This window comes from Boleophthalmus pectinirostris, unplaced genomic scaffold (genome assembly GCF_026225935.1).
Source record: "Boleophthalmus pectinirostris isolate CB_2022bp ecotype Guang Dong unplaced genomic scaffold, ASM2622593v1 HiC_scaffold_7, whole genome shotgun sequence".
NCBI classification, from domain to species: Eukaryota; Metazoa; Chordata; class Actinopteri; order Gobiiformes; family Gobiidae; genus Boleophthalmus; species Boleophthalmus pectinirostris.
This window is the reverse complement of record NW_026571473.1, coordinates 12,360,670-12,377,568: the sequence shown is the minus strand read 5'-3', so window position 1 is coordinate 12,377,568 and position 16,899 is coordinate 12,360,670. Positions and strand designations below refer to the sequence as shown.

At 39.1% G+C, this 16,899-nt stretch overlaps 3 protein-coding genes across 5 annotated transcripts in view; 2 read left to right on the top strand and 1 right to left on the bottom strand.

Annotated features, from left to right (window-relative positions):
* Nucleotides 1-814: 814 nt before the first annotated feature.
* tmem259 (transmembrane protein 259) lies at nucleotides 815-7,163 on the bottom strand. 2 transcript variants are annotated; one of them, XM_020938063.2, is made up of 12 exons: nucleotides 6,769-7,163; nucleotides 5,868-6,242; nucleotides 4,765-5,070; nucleotides 4,114-4,291; nucleotides 3,877-3,987; nucleotides 3,549-3,671; nucleotides 3,356-3,456; nucleotides 3,217-3,274; nucleotides 3,046-3,129; nucleotides 2,838-2,970; nucleotides 2,624-2,723; nucleotides 815-2,442 (listed from the first exon to the last, which is right to left on the bottom strand). In XM_020938063.2, exons 2-12 carry the CDS (start codon nucleotides 6,066-6,068, stop codon nucleotides 1,702-1,704), a joined length of 2,136 nt encoding a protein of 711 aa, XP_020793722.1. In that variant the 5' UTR covers nucleotides 6,069-6,242; nucleotides 6,769-7,163; the 3' UTR covers nucleotides 815-1,701. The 2 variants fall into 2 exon arrangements, with proteins under 2 accessions (XP_020793722.1, XP_020793723.1); XM_020938064.2 differs by having other exon boundaries at nucleotides 4,168-4,291; nucleotides 6,769-7,161.
* med16 (mediator complex subunit 16) lies at nucleotides 6,606-14,714 on the top strand. Of its 2 annotated transcripts, none has more exons than XM_020938062.2 (16): nucleotides 6,606-6,748; nucleotides 8,151-8,328; nucleotides 8,407-8,514; nucleotides 8,722-8,891; nucleotides 8,976-9,257; nucleotides 9,429-9,578; nucleotides 9,652-9,757; nucleotides 9,938-10,075; nucleotides 10,158-10,384; nucleotides 10,735-10,941; nucleotides 11,569-11,776; nucleotides 11,856-11,989; nucleotides 12,707-12,899; nucleotides 13,524-13,740; nucleotides 14,251-14,334; nucleotides 14,427-14,714. In XM_020938062.2, the coding sequence occupies exons 2-16, from the start codon at nucleotides 8,190-8,192 to the stop codon at nucleotides 14,551-14,553; spliced, it is 2,490 nt and encodes an 829-aa protein (XP_020793721.1). In that variant the 5' UTR covers nucleotides 6,606-6,748; nucleotides 8,151-8,189; the 3' UTR covers nucleotides 14,554-14,714. The 2 variants fall into 2 exon arrangements, with proteins under 2 accessions (XP_020793721.1, XP_020793720.1); XM_020938061.2 differs by lacking the exon at nucleotides 6,606-6,748 and adding an exon at nucleotides 7,654-7,798.
* Nucleotides 14,715-14,866: 152 nt separating this feature from the next.
* gpc5b (glypican 5b) overlaps nucleotides 14,867-16,899 on the top strand; it is a 65,664-nt gene continuing 63,631 nt past the window's right edge. The window contains exon 1 of the mRNA XM_020938143.2: nucleotides 14,867-15,545. Within this exon, the coding sequence (XP_020793802.1) occupies nucleotides 15,362-15,545 (184 nt within the window). The 5' untranslated portion in view covers nucleotides 14,867-15,361. The remainder of the gene's footprint in view (nucleotides 15,546-16,899) is intronic.

The following is a 16,899-nucleotide window of genomic DNA, read 5'->3' as shown; positions in this document are numbered from 1 at the left end:
GACGTGAGGTGCTAGGAGGAAGCATGGATCTATATTTTATTATTATTATGCAAAATTATATGATACAAACTGTCAGTGTTAATTGGCCAAGTAATTAAGCATGACAAATGAGAGGTCAAACAGGGACAATGTAAATTAAAAAATGAATCAAATAAATTAAGTGTTGGGGTCTAAGAGTTCATAGCTAGTGATCATATGGTCTATGCTAATGCTGATAAGTTATTTTAGAATGATAGCATTCTAGCTCTCCATAAAGGTGAGTGAGGCAAAAAAAAAAAAAAAAAAAAAAGTTTAACCCTAACCCTGGGACCACTCCTCTTCATTATCATTTATCTCATCCTGCTTGGTCAGATCTTCAGCAAACACATCTAATTTCAGTGCTATGTGATTGATACCTTGCTCTACCTCACCAAACCTACCGCCATATTATCTTTCTCCTCCCTCACCGATTGTCTCCTTGACATTAAATTATGGTTCACTTATAATTTTCCAAAACTCAACAGAAATAAAACAGAAATTCTCCTCACACAGACACCCTCACCAGAACTAGCAGCTTCTAGTAGCTTGGAGTATCCAGTGAATAAATAATACACAAAACTGTAATGGGATTTTGAGTGTATGGAAAAGTGCTATATAAGACGAATGCATTATTACACTTTATATCTGTTAAAGGACTGTTTCAGAGTTGGTTAAAATTAGTGATACATGCTAAGCTGGATATTTTTGTAAGCGGTACCAAGAGTGAAAAGTTTGGGAAACACTGGCCTAGAACAAAATGATAATAATTCAATAATAATAACAAAACCAGGCAGGCTTTGGGCAGACAGCTGATGTGAGCCAACTTTACTGAACAATAAAATACATTTGAAGAGTTCAATGATTAAGCTTTAATCTCGCTGCAGAGGCACAGTCATATTTCCAAGTGTGCATCAGCAATCTTTACCACACTCCCAAAATCAGGCAAAACACACCTTACATCCACAGTGTTTAGTTTTAGTCACTTCAGAATTGGTATTATTAACGCAGCCAGTTTCTTAATTCTGTAAAAGAACACAGCACCTCTCATGGGAGGCAGGGGAACGTGTATTGGGTAAGTTTCAGCAGATCTGTGCATTGTACTGTCCATATGGGGATATTCATAAGGCATTCATTGGCACAGGACAGTCATCCACTGTTGTGTCCTGGCCAAAGTACTTTTTCTGAGAATCTGTTCTCATAAATAAAACTCTGAAAAGTATCTCTTGTGCTTCAGTCCTTCAGTCTGGTACAAAAAAACTTACATCTTGTTTAACATTCTCATGTGTTTGTATTAAACATGTTGTAGATTAAACTAAGCAAAATGATCCCAACCAGCAGCTATAAGGTCTCACAGAGTGATGCTTCACATTTTAGTCAATTCGAGAAAGACAATCCACTGATGGGCCCATTTGAATCCCATTCAGAGGATGAAAATCTGAACTGACTAGAAGGTGGGTCCAGACCACTAATGATGCAACAAGAAAGCTTTTAATGATTTAAACTTGTCTGGTTATTATTTTAGTCTTTTTTTTTTATTATCAATGGTCCAACACCCTGTTTTCTCACTTTGGATTCACTTAAAATGAGAACTAATCTCAGAAAATAGGTAATTATTATTGAACCCTCTGATTAGCTCACTTGCTGAGGCACAAAGTCTGATAAGTGAGATATTGTCATTGGGTCTCATGAAGGGCTAGTGGAGGAGTTCTGCTCAGCTCTAGGGTCCCAGTCTGTACCTGAAGTCTGTAAAATAGCACAGTCTGTTTGTAAAGGAGTAGGGCTCCCTCCAGAGGCCACTTGTGCTTCCTGTGGTTGTCTGACAAACGTGGGGCTTGGTGGGGATGCGGCTGTGGATGTAGCATCCATCACTGAGTTCTTATTTTTTAATGTTGTGACATCTGGTCCTACTGTACTGTTTTCTGTTTCACCTCTCGGTGTTGCCCCTCCAACCCACACTTCCATATTAATCTCTCCTGCCCCCAGAGTCCCATTGTCTCCTGTAGTGGAGGCAGACCCCCCCTCCCTGACTCTGAAATGCACTGTGCTGCTTTGCTGGGCTGAGCTGGACAGAGCCTCAGTGATGATGGCTGCGGTCTGAGCCACCCAGTTGAGCTCCGAGCGGACATCCCCTGCAGCAGCCTCAGAGATGGTGGGGTTTGACGTGGTGGGGTTTGAGGTGGAGGCTGGTGCAGAGGCAGCGGTCTGCAGCTCCGTCTGGGTCTCTGTCTCAGGGCCGGGGGCAACAGGTGCGGGAGGGGCTGCGTCAGGAGCAGGTCCAGGTTGCACTGTAGCAGAGGCGCTGTCCTGCAGGGCTGTGGGGTTGTTCTGGCCCGCCTGCTGGTTCTGTAGAAGCATCTCCTGAATCCGGATTTGTTGTAGGATGGCAGGAAGTTCATAATGATGAAAAAAGTAGATCATGGAGTGCTGTGGAAAAGGGGGCAGATGTTTAATGCAGTGCAAAAGAAAATAACCACTGTTAAACAAGTTCATCATCAGTATATGGATTAAATATACACTTAACATAATTACATTACCAATAGCAAGGTATACATTTCTACCTGTGACAGTGTATTGCATAATATAAGTCTAAGTTAAAGATGCTTACCTGGATAAAAAGCCAGGATGTTACCAAGGCCAGGCTGCTGTACTGGCCGTTAAAGCGATAGTGATAAGCATAGAAGGCAAAGTGGTATAAATAAAAGAATCTGCAATACAAGAGAGCAATCAGCTTTCTTTTGTTCTTAACCAAATACTAAAATGGGGCTAAAAGTAAATCAACATTAATTATTAATATTCACAATATACATTTTATTACAAACCTCAGCCAATGGCGTTTGCTAGTGTTAGTGTGACAGCAGATAGCATCATATTGGTCAGCTAACCACACAATGAGGATGATGTAAAAGGCAGTTGTTGTGTCATTAAAAAATTCAGACATAATGGCCTCCATTCCTGGGGATGACAAATTGATTCAATGATCAATTAAAAAAACCCTGAGGAACTTTCTCCTTTAGGTTCTGAATTTACCAACAAGCGCCAGGATGACTGTGAGCAGAGGGGCAGCGGGGAAAGCAATGGTCATGTTCATCTCCAACATCTGAAGAAGGTCCACTGAAATGTAAAGAACATTTTGTGAGTTATTGCCCATTAGAGCAAACAACATGGTCATTTGATGTAATGTTTTGTTAGGAAACTAACCAATAAAGACAAAGATTTGATGGTGCGAATATCTGAGCAGCATAGAAACGGACAAAGTCTGAAAGACATAAAACATAAAGTGAAAAAAAACCAAAAAAACAATAGTATTCAATACTGAAATTTTAACTCAGTTACTTACAAAGATTACCATAATGACAAAAGCAGCCAGGTATGACGTCCTTGCCATCCACATGCTGACAAAGCGGTAATGTTCACCAGAAACCACGTTTCTCAAAAATCCTAAAAATCAATGGTACATTTAAGAAACCTGGAGATGAGTGCAGCCGAACAGTATTTTTGCTTAATTTTGACTTTAAATGACTGGTTTTTACCTTTGTTTTCCTCATTCTCTGCCAGGGCCTTGACACTGGACATCAAGATATCATCATAGCCTAAAAATTCATCCAGCAAGAAGCGACTAAAGCCATCCCCAAAACATTCATCCTTCATGGGATCTAGAATAAAACAGACAAAAGTCAAATCCAATCCACTTTAGTTATATATAAAGATGACATTTTCTAAAGTGCTGCAGAGACAAATTAATACAATAAAAGAGAGTAAATCATAAATAAAACGTGTTAAAATGCATAAAGCTAAAAATGATAATATAAAAATAAATGGGAAAGGCACTCATGTTATGAGAGCTGAACTGATTCCTACCCAGAGTAACTATCATGACAGGGATATTTAGCCTTTGTCTGGTGCTTTGAGACAGGCGCAGGAAACCATACTCCAGAGAATACTCCACAATGTACTCCTCTTGAGGCCAAACTGTATAAACAACATGGAGGACAGATAAAGCTATCAGTGTAACATGGCATCAAGCATCAGATGAGCCAAAAGACAGGACAGTCCAGAGGAGCTCAGAGATGAAGTACTGAGAGGTAGAGGGTTTACCTGCTCTGGTTAGCATCTCCAGCTCAGACACAGAGTCCTGCAGCGGCTGCATACCTTTAGTGGTCTGGCTGAAGGAGACATCCTGGCTTTCGTTCACTGCTGGCCCTCCTCCTCCTCCTGCCCCCACAGCTCCACCAACTAGGGAGGGCTTCAGGCGAGGCTCCAGGTCCAACTCAAACTGGAATCATTAGACAATCTTTAAAATAGGAGCAAGTTAGACTAACTATCAAAACATTTAATGATGAGAGAAAATGTTAACTAATATTCTGTTTGTGAGATTTATCTTAAGCAAATTACCCTTGCTTTTATATGGCTGGGGCAACATGTCAAAAACAGAGTAAATATAGTGAAGTACCAAATTCTTCTTGTGTCCTTGTCAAAGTAGTGGTACCAAGGTCATATTGATTACTTGCAGGTAAAATTAAGATATGCTAATTTGTGTAGTAGTTAGATAAAAGTAAACAAATTGGGGACTTAGTCCAAAAACAATAAAGTTTTTGTTTTATGTTCTATGAAAATACTACTACTACTACTACTGATACTGATACTGATGATGATAATAATAATCATCATCATCATACCATCTGGAAGTGGCATATCACTACTTCTAGAGTCTCAGAACTACCAAGAGTTATATTTTGTTCATCTTACATGCACAGAGCTATTGTCAAACATCTCCAGAGTCATCTCCTCCTCTTCCTCCTCTTCGTCCTGCAGCGCTGCCAGACTGAGCCCAGCTATACTCGGACCTCCCCCAGTATCCTCTGCCTCCATCTCCTCCTGGAAACTCGAGTCGTAGTACTGAAGAAAAACAGGGGCTCTGGTGGAGTTCCTCTGGATCTCCACCCGGAGGATGCCGTCACGAGGCCAGCGGTCCCTTACCCCTTCCAGACAGTTGATGGGTGATCGTGAAAAGGCAATGTGTATGTAGGCGAGGATGAACAGGACGAAGAGTGCCTGGTTAAAATGAAATCGAGATGGGGGGAGGGATCACGATTAAAGCTGAAGTACTTGATTTTCAAACTGAAAGAACAATTTTTGTATTTAAATGTGCTTGTTTACAGTTTTAAAACTGCTTTTTCACAACAGTTACAGAAAAGTCAAGTAGGGTGGACTACCCTTGTACAGCCAAACAGCTCTCATCCCAATGATCAGGTAATTCAAACAACTATGAAAAATCTAAGTAGACCAAAGTACTGCTAGTTCACTATCTTATCAATTTGTGGTGAAAACCCAGTACTGAGTCTGACAGTTCCTTGCATGAGCAGCAAAATAATAAAATACAAGCAACTAACCTGCCTCAAACTACACTAAAGGGAAATGCATCATCAGATTTACAGTGCTGCGTTGCACATAATCCTAAGGGGTTGCCAATCAAATCAAAAGCAGTCTGTTGATGACTCAGCACACTTTGGTTTTTGTGTGGTTAAGTGGAGAAAAGCCTGAGTGCATGACTACTAATCCAATGGAGCAATTTAAGACCCCGACATTCAAGGCAGTATTTATCCATTATTTTCCCAATTTAGTCCCTAACTTGGCTATTGCTAAAATGAGTCAGTACATTTCAGTATCCCAAATAAAAGTTGTCAGTGTTATAGATCACACCTAGAAAAAATTTACAAACAAATGCCAGACTTATACAGGGATCCACTCCATTTCCTTTGCATCCTAATGTGCAAACCAGCAATCAATTCATGAATATGTGTACTGTTTGAATTAGTAGAGCTAATCTAGTGAAGTGAAGAATGCATTACCTTGAGAAGAACAAAGAACTCAAACACCCTTCTGAAGGACGGAGGGAAGAGTCTGGCATAGGTAACAGCCATCTTGAAGAAGAGGGCGTGAAAGAGGCGGTCACGAACATTGATGAGCGGGTTCTGGTTGATGTTGGGGTTCCGCATGCGGTTGTTATTATTATTGAGAGGCACATTGTTGTTGGGCGTGTTGTCCGACATGACCTCTTGCAGACAGGGACTGGGGTTTGGGAGGAATCGAGGTCACAGTCAGCTCAGGTCACTCTGCACAGAAACGTCTCTGCGCTGCTCCTAGGTCAGCATATCTGCTGTGAAGGCTGTGGTAATTAGCTGTATCCTCTGACCTCCGGGACATAGATATGGGGTTGTACAACACTAAAACACAAAAACAATTTTCATCATTACTCAACATTTTTTAGGTCAAGAGGTGATTGGGTCAAACAGCTTTACAGTACGGACACAATAAAACAGTGACAGTGCAGTGAAGTTCTTAAGTTGCAAAACTCAGAAGATAAGAGCGTCAAAGCGATTCAGATACACTTGGAATATTTAGCAACTGAAATGTGACAATGAACAAAAACACAGCTAGTTTACTTTTGTGAAAAGTCAAAATAACATTTTATGCTCGTTGAAAACTGCACATTGCACTGACGTTATGTCGAGTGTGAGATGGAGAAATAACTGACGCTAGGCTCTGGCAACAACTCTCACATCCACAGATACAAGGCTCACATCGTTATTGGTCACATTATGGAGGAAATTGCATGTTGCAATAGTTAATTTCAGGCCTCAGCAAGTAACGTTAGCTAGACATCACCTAAACGGCTGCCACGCACGACACAAAAAGCACGCAACAGCTTTCTATGTGATTTGATATATAAGTAAGTCCATGTCAACTTACCAGTTATATTGGGGACTGTGTGCTCATTTTGTTCCTGCGTTATAAACGCAGACAGAGAAGTCTCACGCAACAGCGAACTGATTAGCACAGACTGGGTGGCTAAGCTAACAAGCAACTATCAAGATAAACTGGTTCCAGTGCGAATACCGCGCGATATTGGTTGACACTTAACCAAGTATGTATTATTGTCGATTACAAATCAACCGCAGTGAATGAACTCGGGCCAATGTAAATTCTACTAATAACTTTATGCTTTAGTTCTGATAAAACATCTTGTACGCGACTGATCGGTGTCGAAACTACGGCCACAGCGAAACTACAACAGGGCCGAAAACAACAGACTGCCCCATGTGTCGTAATTTTGACTTACTGCTCCTCTTCACAGATTCAAGAGAAATATATTAATAATATTGTACTATGGAAATTTTGTCTATGCACGCTACATCTTTTAATATTTTTTTCTTTGCCAAAAAGTGAAATATAACTTTTCCGGAATATCTTAATGCTGTTGGTGTCCTGTAGATTCTGTATCGAATGTGCGAAACCAAAAAGAAGATGGAAATACCAAAACAATACAATTTTCACAAACTATTTTGTTGTATGTAATTTTATATAAAACATTATACGATATATTATCTCCATATTATATATTATGCGTCATATTTTTGCTTCACTCTCCCAGAAAAATATTAATAAGAAGAATATCAGGGTAGCATTTTTGCAAACATAGACCTCTTACACATGCCTGACAATACATCTGAATAGGAATCAAATAAAATAAAATTGTATAACAATTTTAACCCAACATAAACGTAAGTCAATAATCAATTATAATATTTTGTGATAATGTGTTTTATTTATCACTTGCTGGTTTGCTTTTAGTTAAAACAAACCAAAAAAAAAAGGAAAATCGTGAGACAGCAAAGCTCTCGGAGGGGTCCTGAAATATTGTTTAGCCCGAGCTGAATGAAAGAAGTGGATTTGTTTTGAACATAAAAATACGCTTTTACTGCTACGTTTCGAGTTGAAGGTAAACACACTGTTTCGCTGTCTGTTTTCTAGGAAAAATATGAGTCGTATATTATTACCGATCTAGCTCGCTCTGTTCTAACTGGTTTAAATGATCATTTATCATGTGGAAATTATGAGCTCGAAACACTTGAATAGATTAAATACAATGTAGTAAAATCTGATTACGCTATGAGTAACAATATCATATAATATATATAATATCGATCATAATATATTAATTCATATTATTAATACATCAGTGGTATGAACCACACATACGATGCATATTGTTTTACTGTATTTGTCAATAAAAGTGCAGAATCGATCTTGTAGCACATATAAGACTGAGTGCTGTTGCAACATTTTTTCAGGTTAGGCCTCCTCCGGGCCTCTTCTTTGGCGGTCGAGACATGGAGCTTACTTATGTGTGTGAGTGGGAAAAACGTCCCAAAAGCACCCACTGTCCCTCCATCCCTCTGGTGTGCTCTTGGTCCTGCAGAAACCTCGTGGCTTTCACCACAGACTTAAAGAATGATGATGAAGAAAAGGGTAAATTGTGATTTCACATGGTAATACTGTACTGCCTGGCTGCTCTGACATATTTAAAGTAAAGACTATGTTTTACAGATGTCAGCCACATGATCCATATCATTGACACTGAGCATCCTTGGGATGTTTACTCTATCAACTCAGGACATACAGAGGTCATTTCATGTTTGGAGTGGGACCAATCAGGTGAGGCTGCACCACAGTCTGGCACCTGTTGTAAAACTAAGACCAAAGAGGATGACGCATTTTTTTGTATAGCAATATGCTATAGCGGTCTATAATTACATTGTAATAACCACTTGTAAGTGTACTAGTAGCTTTACATCCCAACATTATTTGTTTGAATGTACAGTCTAAAAAAAGATTTTCACCTAATACATTTTTGTGTTTGAGGTTCGAGGCTTTTATCTGCTGATGGTGACGGCAAGATTAAATGCTGGTCTATGTCTGACCATCTTGTCAACAGCTGGGAGAGCTACTTGTCCAACTCTGTGGATGGGGACCCCATTGTAGCCCTTAGCTGGCTGCATAATGGTGTCAAGCTGGCTCTGCATGTTGAAATGGTTTGAAATATTAAAACATATTACATTAACATTGCATGATTTCTGTAATGTTGACTTTTTAACTTTGTTTTTGTTTTTCTTTAGTCTAGCTCAACAAACTTTAGTGAGAAGTTTTCCAGAGTGAAGTTTTCCCCATCTCTGACCCTTTTTGGAGGAAAGCCCATGGAGGGGTGGTTAGCTGTGACTGTCAGTGGTTTGGTCACAGTGTCACTGCTGAAGCCAGGAGGCACTCTGCTAACAGCCAGTGAGAGCCTATGCCGGCTGAGAGGACGTGTGGCCCTGGCAGACATTGCCTTTACCGGAGGTGGAAATATTGTGGTAGCAGCTACAGATGGCAGCAGTTCCTCTCCTGTCCAGTTCTATAAGGTTAGAGAAAACTAAGCTTCTGCAAGATTCAAATCTATTGTATAACCTATTGAATTAATAGTCCTTAATTTTTACTTGTAATATTACATTTATTATACATATTAGATACATTACTATTAAAAAGATGACCAAGTTGACATTTCATATTTTATAATGTTATTCCTTTTGTAGGTGGTGGTTAGTGTTGTTAGTGAAAAATGCCGCATTGACACAGAGCTCCTGCCGTCTCTCTTTCTTCGCTGCACAACAGATCTACATAAAAGAGATAAATACCCAGCTGTTACCCACCTCAAGTTTTTGACCAGAGAAAACTCAGAACAGGTAAATCATAAAGACAATCAGGCATATCTTTATATTGAATAAATATAATACTTTTAACTGTGCCTTTGTGTAGGTCCTGCTGTGTGCATCCAATCAAACTGGCAGCATTGTAGAGTGTTGGTCTCTGAGGAAAGAGGGCCTTCCGGTCAACAACATCTTTCGGCATCGATCTCCCGTTGGTAAGAATCATATGTGTACTGTACATTTTATTTTGAATATAGCTTCTCGTATCAAAAGTCTTATTTATCACTTTTTTTTTTCAAAGTAATTCTAATACTTATCAAATAAATACTGTAACTGCATTATTTCAATTGCCTGTAGTTTTTCATGCCCTTTTAATTGTGATTGTATCATTGCAGTTGTTGAAAAACAGCCAACCATCCTGAAATGGCGCATTCTTACAACCACCCATGACCTAGAGAGAGTATCAGCTATAGCTCTTCCTAAACTACCTATTTCCAGCTCCAACACAGATACAAAGTTTTGCCCAGGACTTGGTAAGCAACCAGCATTCAGTGAGTAATTTTATAATGCATAGCTGTATTCATGTTTCTACAAATGTTTTTTCTCCATCTTTAGGTTTGGCTCTGGCCTTCCATGATGGCAGCATTCAGATCCTCCACCGATCCACTCTTCATACCATGTGCGTTTTCTATGGCTCCTCCTCGACCGCTGGCCCTGGACAGCGGTCTGGGGAGGAGTCTGCAATCAAACGCCAAAGAACTGGTGGACCTGCCATCCACTTTAAGGCCATTCAGTTCTCTTGGACATCGCTCGCACTTGCAGGAATTGACAACCATGGCAAAGTAAAGTTTTCAATATGATTAGTGAGTGTGATGTAGTGAGTGTAGGAGGTCAACTGGTCTCCCCATTTGTATTTCCTTTTCTTTTTGAAATATTTATATATTCAAAATTACACTGAAAGAGACTAAACTGCCACGGGATAACTATTGAGCATAACATTATTAATTTCAATCCCCCAAAATAACTAAAAATTATGCATCTAAATGGATTTGTCACCTTGCTTGAAGTTCTGAATAACTATTTTAATCAAAAAAATAGTTGATTAGTTAAGTCTATGTAATTTAAGTTACTGACTTATCTGTCAGTAAGTTTTTACATTACGTATTTTTCATGTTCATTTCTTTGTATGCAGCTTCACATGCTGCGAGTGTCTCCTTCCATGGGACAGGTACTGGACATGAACACAACACTACGCCATCTCCTGTTTCTCTTGGAGTACTGCATGGTAACGGGGTACGACTGGTGGGATGTCCTTCTTCATGTTCAGCCGACTATGGTCCATAATTTGGTTGAGAAACTGCATGAAGAGTATATGAGGCAGAACCAGGCTTTACAACAGGTCAGTAAAATGGAAATGCTTACTTTAAAGGTGCATTATGTAATTTTTCTAGTGGATGCTCTGCCACCTACTTGCTTCCATTGAGATGCTATTGCTTTGTCTGTAGTTGTTCCACAGCATTGCAGTAAACATGTATATCTGCCTTTTATTTCAAATGTTCTTATGCAGCAAAAAAAAAACGTGTCTTTTTACTTCATATTTCTGTTATTGGGGTCACCGTTCCACACATCTGTAATATGGTCTGGTGGCATCTCCACCAAACCCATACTTTGAAACATTCCAGGCAACAGGATAATAGCTGCATGAAGACAAGTGTAGCAGACCCTCCACTAAAAAAAAATGCAGAGTGCAGCTATGTAAGGTGCACTATGTAACTTTTGGTTGGGTTCCATCACCTTCTTGTTTCTATGGATATGTCTCTCCTCTGCTTCAAATGTTCCATTGCTGATCTCCATGAAGATGGAAAGGTTTAATGCCATACTATGGAACAATGCAGACAAAGCACTTACATCTCCATGAAGAAAAGCATATGACAGACCTTCCACCATAAAAGTTATACAATGCACCTTTAACAAAAACATAACTTGACCATTTTTCATACCTGTGTTGTTGTTATTGTTATTACAGGTTCTCGCCACTCGTATTGTGGCAGTGAAAGCCTCGTTGTGTAAATTGTCTACTGCTACAGCTGCCCGGGCTTGTGACTTCCATGCCAAACTGCTGCTCATAGCCATCAGTGCCACATTAAAGTCCCTACTCAGACCACATGTTCTGAACTCACCAGACAGCCCTGGAGACCGCCTCACTGAGATCTGTGCTAAGAATACAGACACAGGTATAAAGCAGTTTGTGCAGTGATCTCCTGTGTAATTTTTAAACTAACTAGTACTGACATTTGAACTTTACTTTTTTAGATATTGACAAGGTGATGATTAATCTAAATACACAAGATTTTGTTTTGGATGGCCCACATTTACAGTCACTGCAGCAGCTCATTCAGTGGGTGGGAGACTTTGTTCTCTACTTGTTAGCCAACCTGCCAAACCAGGTAAGATATGATAATAACAGAGCTGAAAATATTTTACATTAATGTGGCATTATTAAATTACTAAAAAAAACATAAATGATTTCTGATTTCTTCATCAAAAATATATATTTTTGTTGAATATATTTACCTTTGTTTGGGTCTATATTATGCTTTATTCTGGTCTATGTTATAATGTTGTTTCCTCATCAAGAACATACCTGGAGTTGTGTTTTGTTTCATTCACACATGTTTAACCCACAAACCCTGCATATTTAGAGCTCTCTTCACAAACAAAAAACACTCTATTACACCTTATGATGTCATGTGGTAATACAGGAAGTATCTGCTGTGTTTTTAAACTCTATGCACCTTCACCAGAGTTATCTGGATGAATTCAGTCCTGGAATAGCCAATCTCTGCTGAACAGAAAGTAAAAGCTTGCTGTTAACTACTGTTAATTACCATTACATGACATCACAAGGTGCAACAAAACATTTTATCTTAGACATGCAGACAGACTAATAACTCAAAACGTGTGAATGAAACAAAACACAACAACTCGACAATATGGTTTAAAGCTCACAATCTTTTGTTATACAGGACCTTTCAAAATGTATTTTCTAAATATCACTGTACAGTTGAAAAAAAATACTTATCAACTGCAAATTATTTGTTAAAGCCCTTAATAATATTGAATATTCACCTTTAGTTCAACACATCTCTTTTCTTTCACTGTAGGGCTCAATGGTGCGTCCCGGCTTTGGCTTCATGCGTGATGGAGCTTCTCTGGGGATGCTGCGTGAGATGTTGGTCATGATCCGGATCTGGGGTTTACTGAAGACCAGCTGCCTGCCCACTTTCACCGCCACATCAGACAACCAGGACAGTCTGCAGCTACTCTTCAGGCTGCTCACCAAACTGTGGCTTTGCAGTAAGAAACCAACTTACACTATTTTCTGATCTATGTTATGATTTTGTTTCCTCAGAAAACATACTCATAGAGTTTTGTTTTTGTTCACTTGTTTATTTCACAAACCCTGTATGTTTAGTTTTAAACTATAACATACATAGATTATATATTATTTGACATTGTAAACCACAAAATTGCTCTAATCCGACTTGGTAATAGAAATGTGTTTGTTGACTTCATCTTCAGAACTGACATGGCCTTCCCCTTCAGAAAAATGGCATTTCACAGTAGCAAGCAGCAGATTTTCATTTATGTGTTTTTACAGTTGAAAATGACTAAGTAACATTTTAATCTAACTTGTATACCTCAGAGTCTGAATATCTTAAATAATCACAAGTACAAAGCAGTGGGCAGAGATAGGGGGTAGGTGAAAATGGCTATTTTCTGAGCTCTCAACTGCAGGACAAACATGCTTGAATCAACTTTAATATACTTTGCGTAATCCAATCAAATCCACATTTTTATATAGCATTTAATTTCATTAAAAAACTGTAAAACAATGATGAGGGAACACTTGTAATATTGTTTAAACTCAAAAAAGTAGATTTTCCATACTATGTCCTCTTTAATCTCTCTATGTCTTAGGTCGGGAAGATGCACCTCCACAGGACCCCGATGAGAGCTTGATCGATGAGTGCTGCCTGCTGCCCAGTCAGCTGCTTGTGCCCACAATGGACTGGTTACCAGTCAATGATGGGGTAATTGTGAAGCTACAGGGTAAACATCCGCTCCGCCTGCAGTTTGGGAAGCCCTCCTCTCTGCCAGGACAGGGCTCCACCACCCCACTGGAGGTCTTCACCAGGTAAGAACAGTCTGCATCATCATCCTGTATCTGTCTGCATTTTAAAACATAGTCCTATTATACAAATGTGTGGGTAAACTGAGGTCTCTAAAAGTTGTATTTTGTTTCTTTCACACATGTTTAACACAAAATCGCTGAATATTTAGTTCTTCTCTCAAACCAGCAACACTCTGTTCTAACTTGTGATGTCATGTAGTAATACTGGAAGTGCTCCTCTCTGTTTTTAAACTCCATATACCTTCACTAGAATCATTTGGATGATTTCCGCTTAACCATCTATCTCTAGTGAAAAAAGGTCAAAGGTAGCTGTTAAGTTGAAAACTACCGGTTCATGACATCACAAGGTGGAGCAGAGCACAACTCCAGGTTTGTTTTTGATGCGGTAACAAAATTATAACATGGCTAAAAGCTCACAGGAGTAATTTTGCATAATATGACTTAATGTGGTGATAATGGCTGTTGTATGTCTTACTATACATAGAGCAAATGTAACTATTTGTGTTTTTACAGGAGTCCCAGTTCACAAAAGATGGATAACCTTCGCTGTATTCATATGGGAGTGTCCCCCACAGAAGAGAGCAAGGCTTGTACCAGGTGAGTTATTGATGAGATTATAGATGGGAGATTGATCATTTTATTAGTAGTTTGAAGTCATTCTGTAACTTTACTGAAATGTTTGATTTTAGATGTGGGTGCGTGACAATGCTTCAATCTCCCAACAAATCAAATGCTATGAAGCAGTGGGAACAGCGCTGGATTAAGAACTGTCTTTGTGGAGGTCTCTGGAGAAAGATTCCTCAGGCATTCAACTGAGCTGCCAGATGCAGGGTCAGCTCACAGAAACGAAAAGAGTCTTGAATAAAATGAACATAATTTTATCATGACCTTTTATCAATAGAAAAAAAAACTTTATTTGATAATGTTGCTTTTGTACTGTAAATGCTTCTTTTGTATTAAATGTACACCACAAAGGACCATCTTTTGTGTTATTAGTTTGACTACTTAATAGGAAGGCACTTTTGTTTGAGACTTACATTCAGTTAGCAGTCTGTAAGTGTAACTATATACAACAGTCACATCAGTATTTTTTTAAGATGGGTATGAAACGTAAACCATAATCTAGTATCAAGGAGATATGCCCAATAACGAGTGCTGTTATACCCAATAATGAGCGCTAGGTGGCGCCGAGTGCTTACACTATGACTTAAAGTTGTTAGAGATAAGTTATTCCAGCGAGTCAAAACTAAACTGAACCCCGGTAATTTTATCTCTGTGTTTGTTTTTAATATTTCTTACATCTCTAGGCACAGCTCTGCATATTTTATTTTCCTGAAAGCGTATTGATACTTGCTTTGTCCTGGTATTAAAATGGCATAATTAAACGTGGCAAAGCTAAGCTACAAAGTACGGCTTGAGGTTGTGTAAAGTCCCGCTCGACATGTGAGTTATTAAAGTGGCATTTGGGACAGGAGAGGTGGACACAGGCGGGCAGAGGGGAGGAGGGCGCTGACTGATCCTTGGTTCAGAGTGGACATGAAGTTTGCGGCGCGCGCTGGTACTTCAGTATTGACTCTCCTCTCTGTCTGTGCCTTCTTCTCTTTCCTTTGATTGAGATGTTGCGATGTCCCGGGCAGGTTTACAAGTCGTGGATCTATTCTGGGTGATTTTTATTGCATTTGTTTTTGTACCGGAGGCGGTCAGTGCCAGTAGATCGGCCGGGGCAGACAGCTGTCATGAGGTGAAGACAGCTTACATGATGCGCCAAATAGGTCCGGTGGAGCTGGTTCCAGACAGACCCCGAGCAGGTCAGTTAGCCAACACATAAACATTTACAGATAATACACAAGTTCACATCTAGGCCTGTAGAATATTATATCACTTTTGGCACTTTGTAAAGTAATGACTATATCACAAGATCATAAAAGTCAAAGCCAGCCCCGAGACACAGCTTTTCATGTTTGGAAAATGTCAAACAAAAACCTGTGTGTTTAGTCCATGGATCATATTATTTAATTTTTAGAGGAAAATATGTATAGAAACAAAAAGTGACCAAGGTTTCTTTTTGAGACCCATAAAGACTACATTTGCATTATTAGATGAGAAGGCCTATTATGCATACAACATTTTGTAACCATCATGTCTGAACATATAACTTTTAAATCAAAAGTCATAATAATTGAACAAATAAATATAACTTAAATAAGAAAGTGCATAATTGACTTGAATTACTCATGATGTATAATGATCACAGCACAGGCTATCGCTTAAAGGTGCACTATGTAACTTTTTAGTTGGGGGTCCATCACCTGTTTGTTTCTATGCATATGTCATTGCTCTGCCTGGAATGTTCCACAGTATGGCATTAAACAGCTCTGCCTTACATTTATTCAATTACAAATGTTTTTACTGCTCAAAAATACCTAGAAAACAGTCATTCTGATGGTGAGCGGGGTTGGCTCTCCACAGATCTGACTTGTAACTTGGTCTGGTTTGATCTCTGTGAAGATAGAAAGTTTTAATACCATACTGTGAAACATTCCAGATAAAGCAATAACATCACCACCACTGAGAAAAGCATTTGACGGGCACTCCACCAGAAAAATTGCAACTTTAAAATATATTGAGATTTAAAACACTGTTCATTGTTCAAAGTCTAACTGTGCAAAGCCGTGAGTGACAGACTTGTATGTGGCTCACGCACAGGTGCAGCACGTCCCTGTTATATCTCTATAATGTTTGCATGTGCTCAATGACAATTCAGCGTGTTCCATTGTAACAAAAATAGATTCAAAGCATTCTAATGTTACCATTGCCTCATGCACTCCAATTCCCACACTGCTTTTTGCTTTTGTCCAAACCTCTGTAATGTCCCAGGGCTGCAAATAGGCCTGTCATGATAATTACTATATAGACTTATCATTCAGTATGAAACCTGGAATAATATATTTTGGGCTCACTATTTATTGTGTGTACTTTTTCTTTTTTTTATTTTTCTAACATTTGAGCTGTAAAAGGTTAAATGAGGTTAATGGACTTTTTAATGGCTAATAATTGGTTCATTCTGATATTTATATGTTGCAACTCAGGCCTTTTGATTATAAAATCCTTTACTGGGATTGTCTTGCATTATTATTGTGTCAGTGGCATAAAGTACTTTCA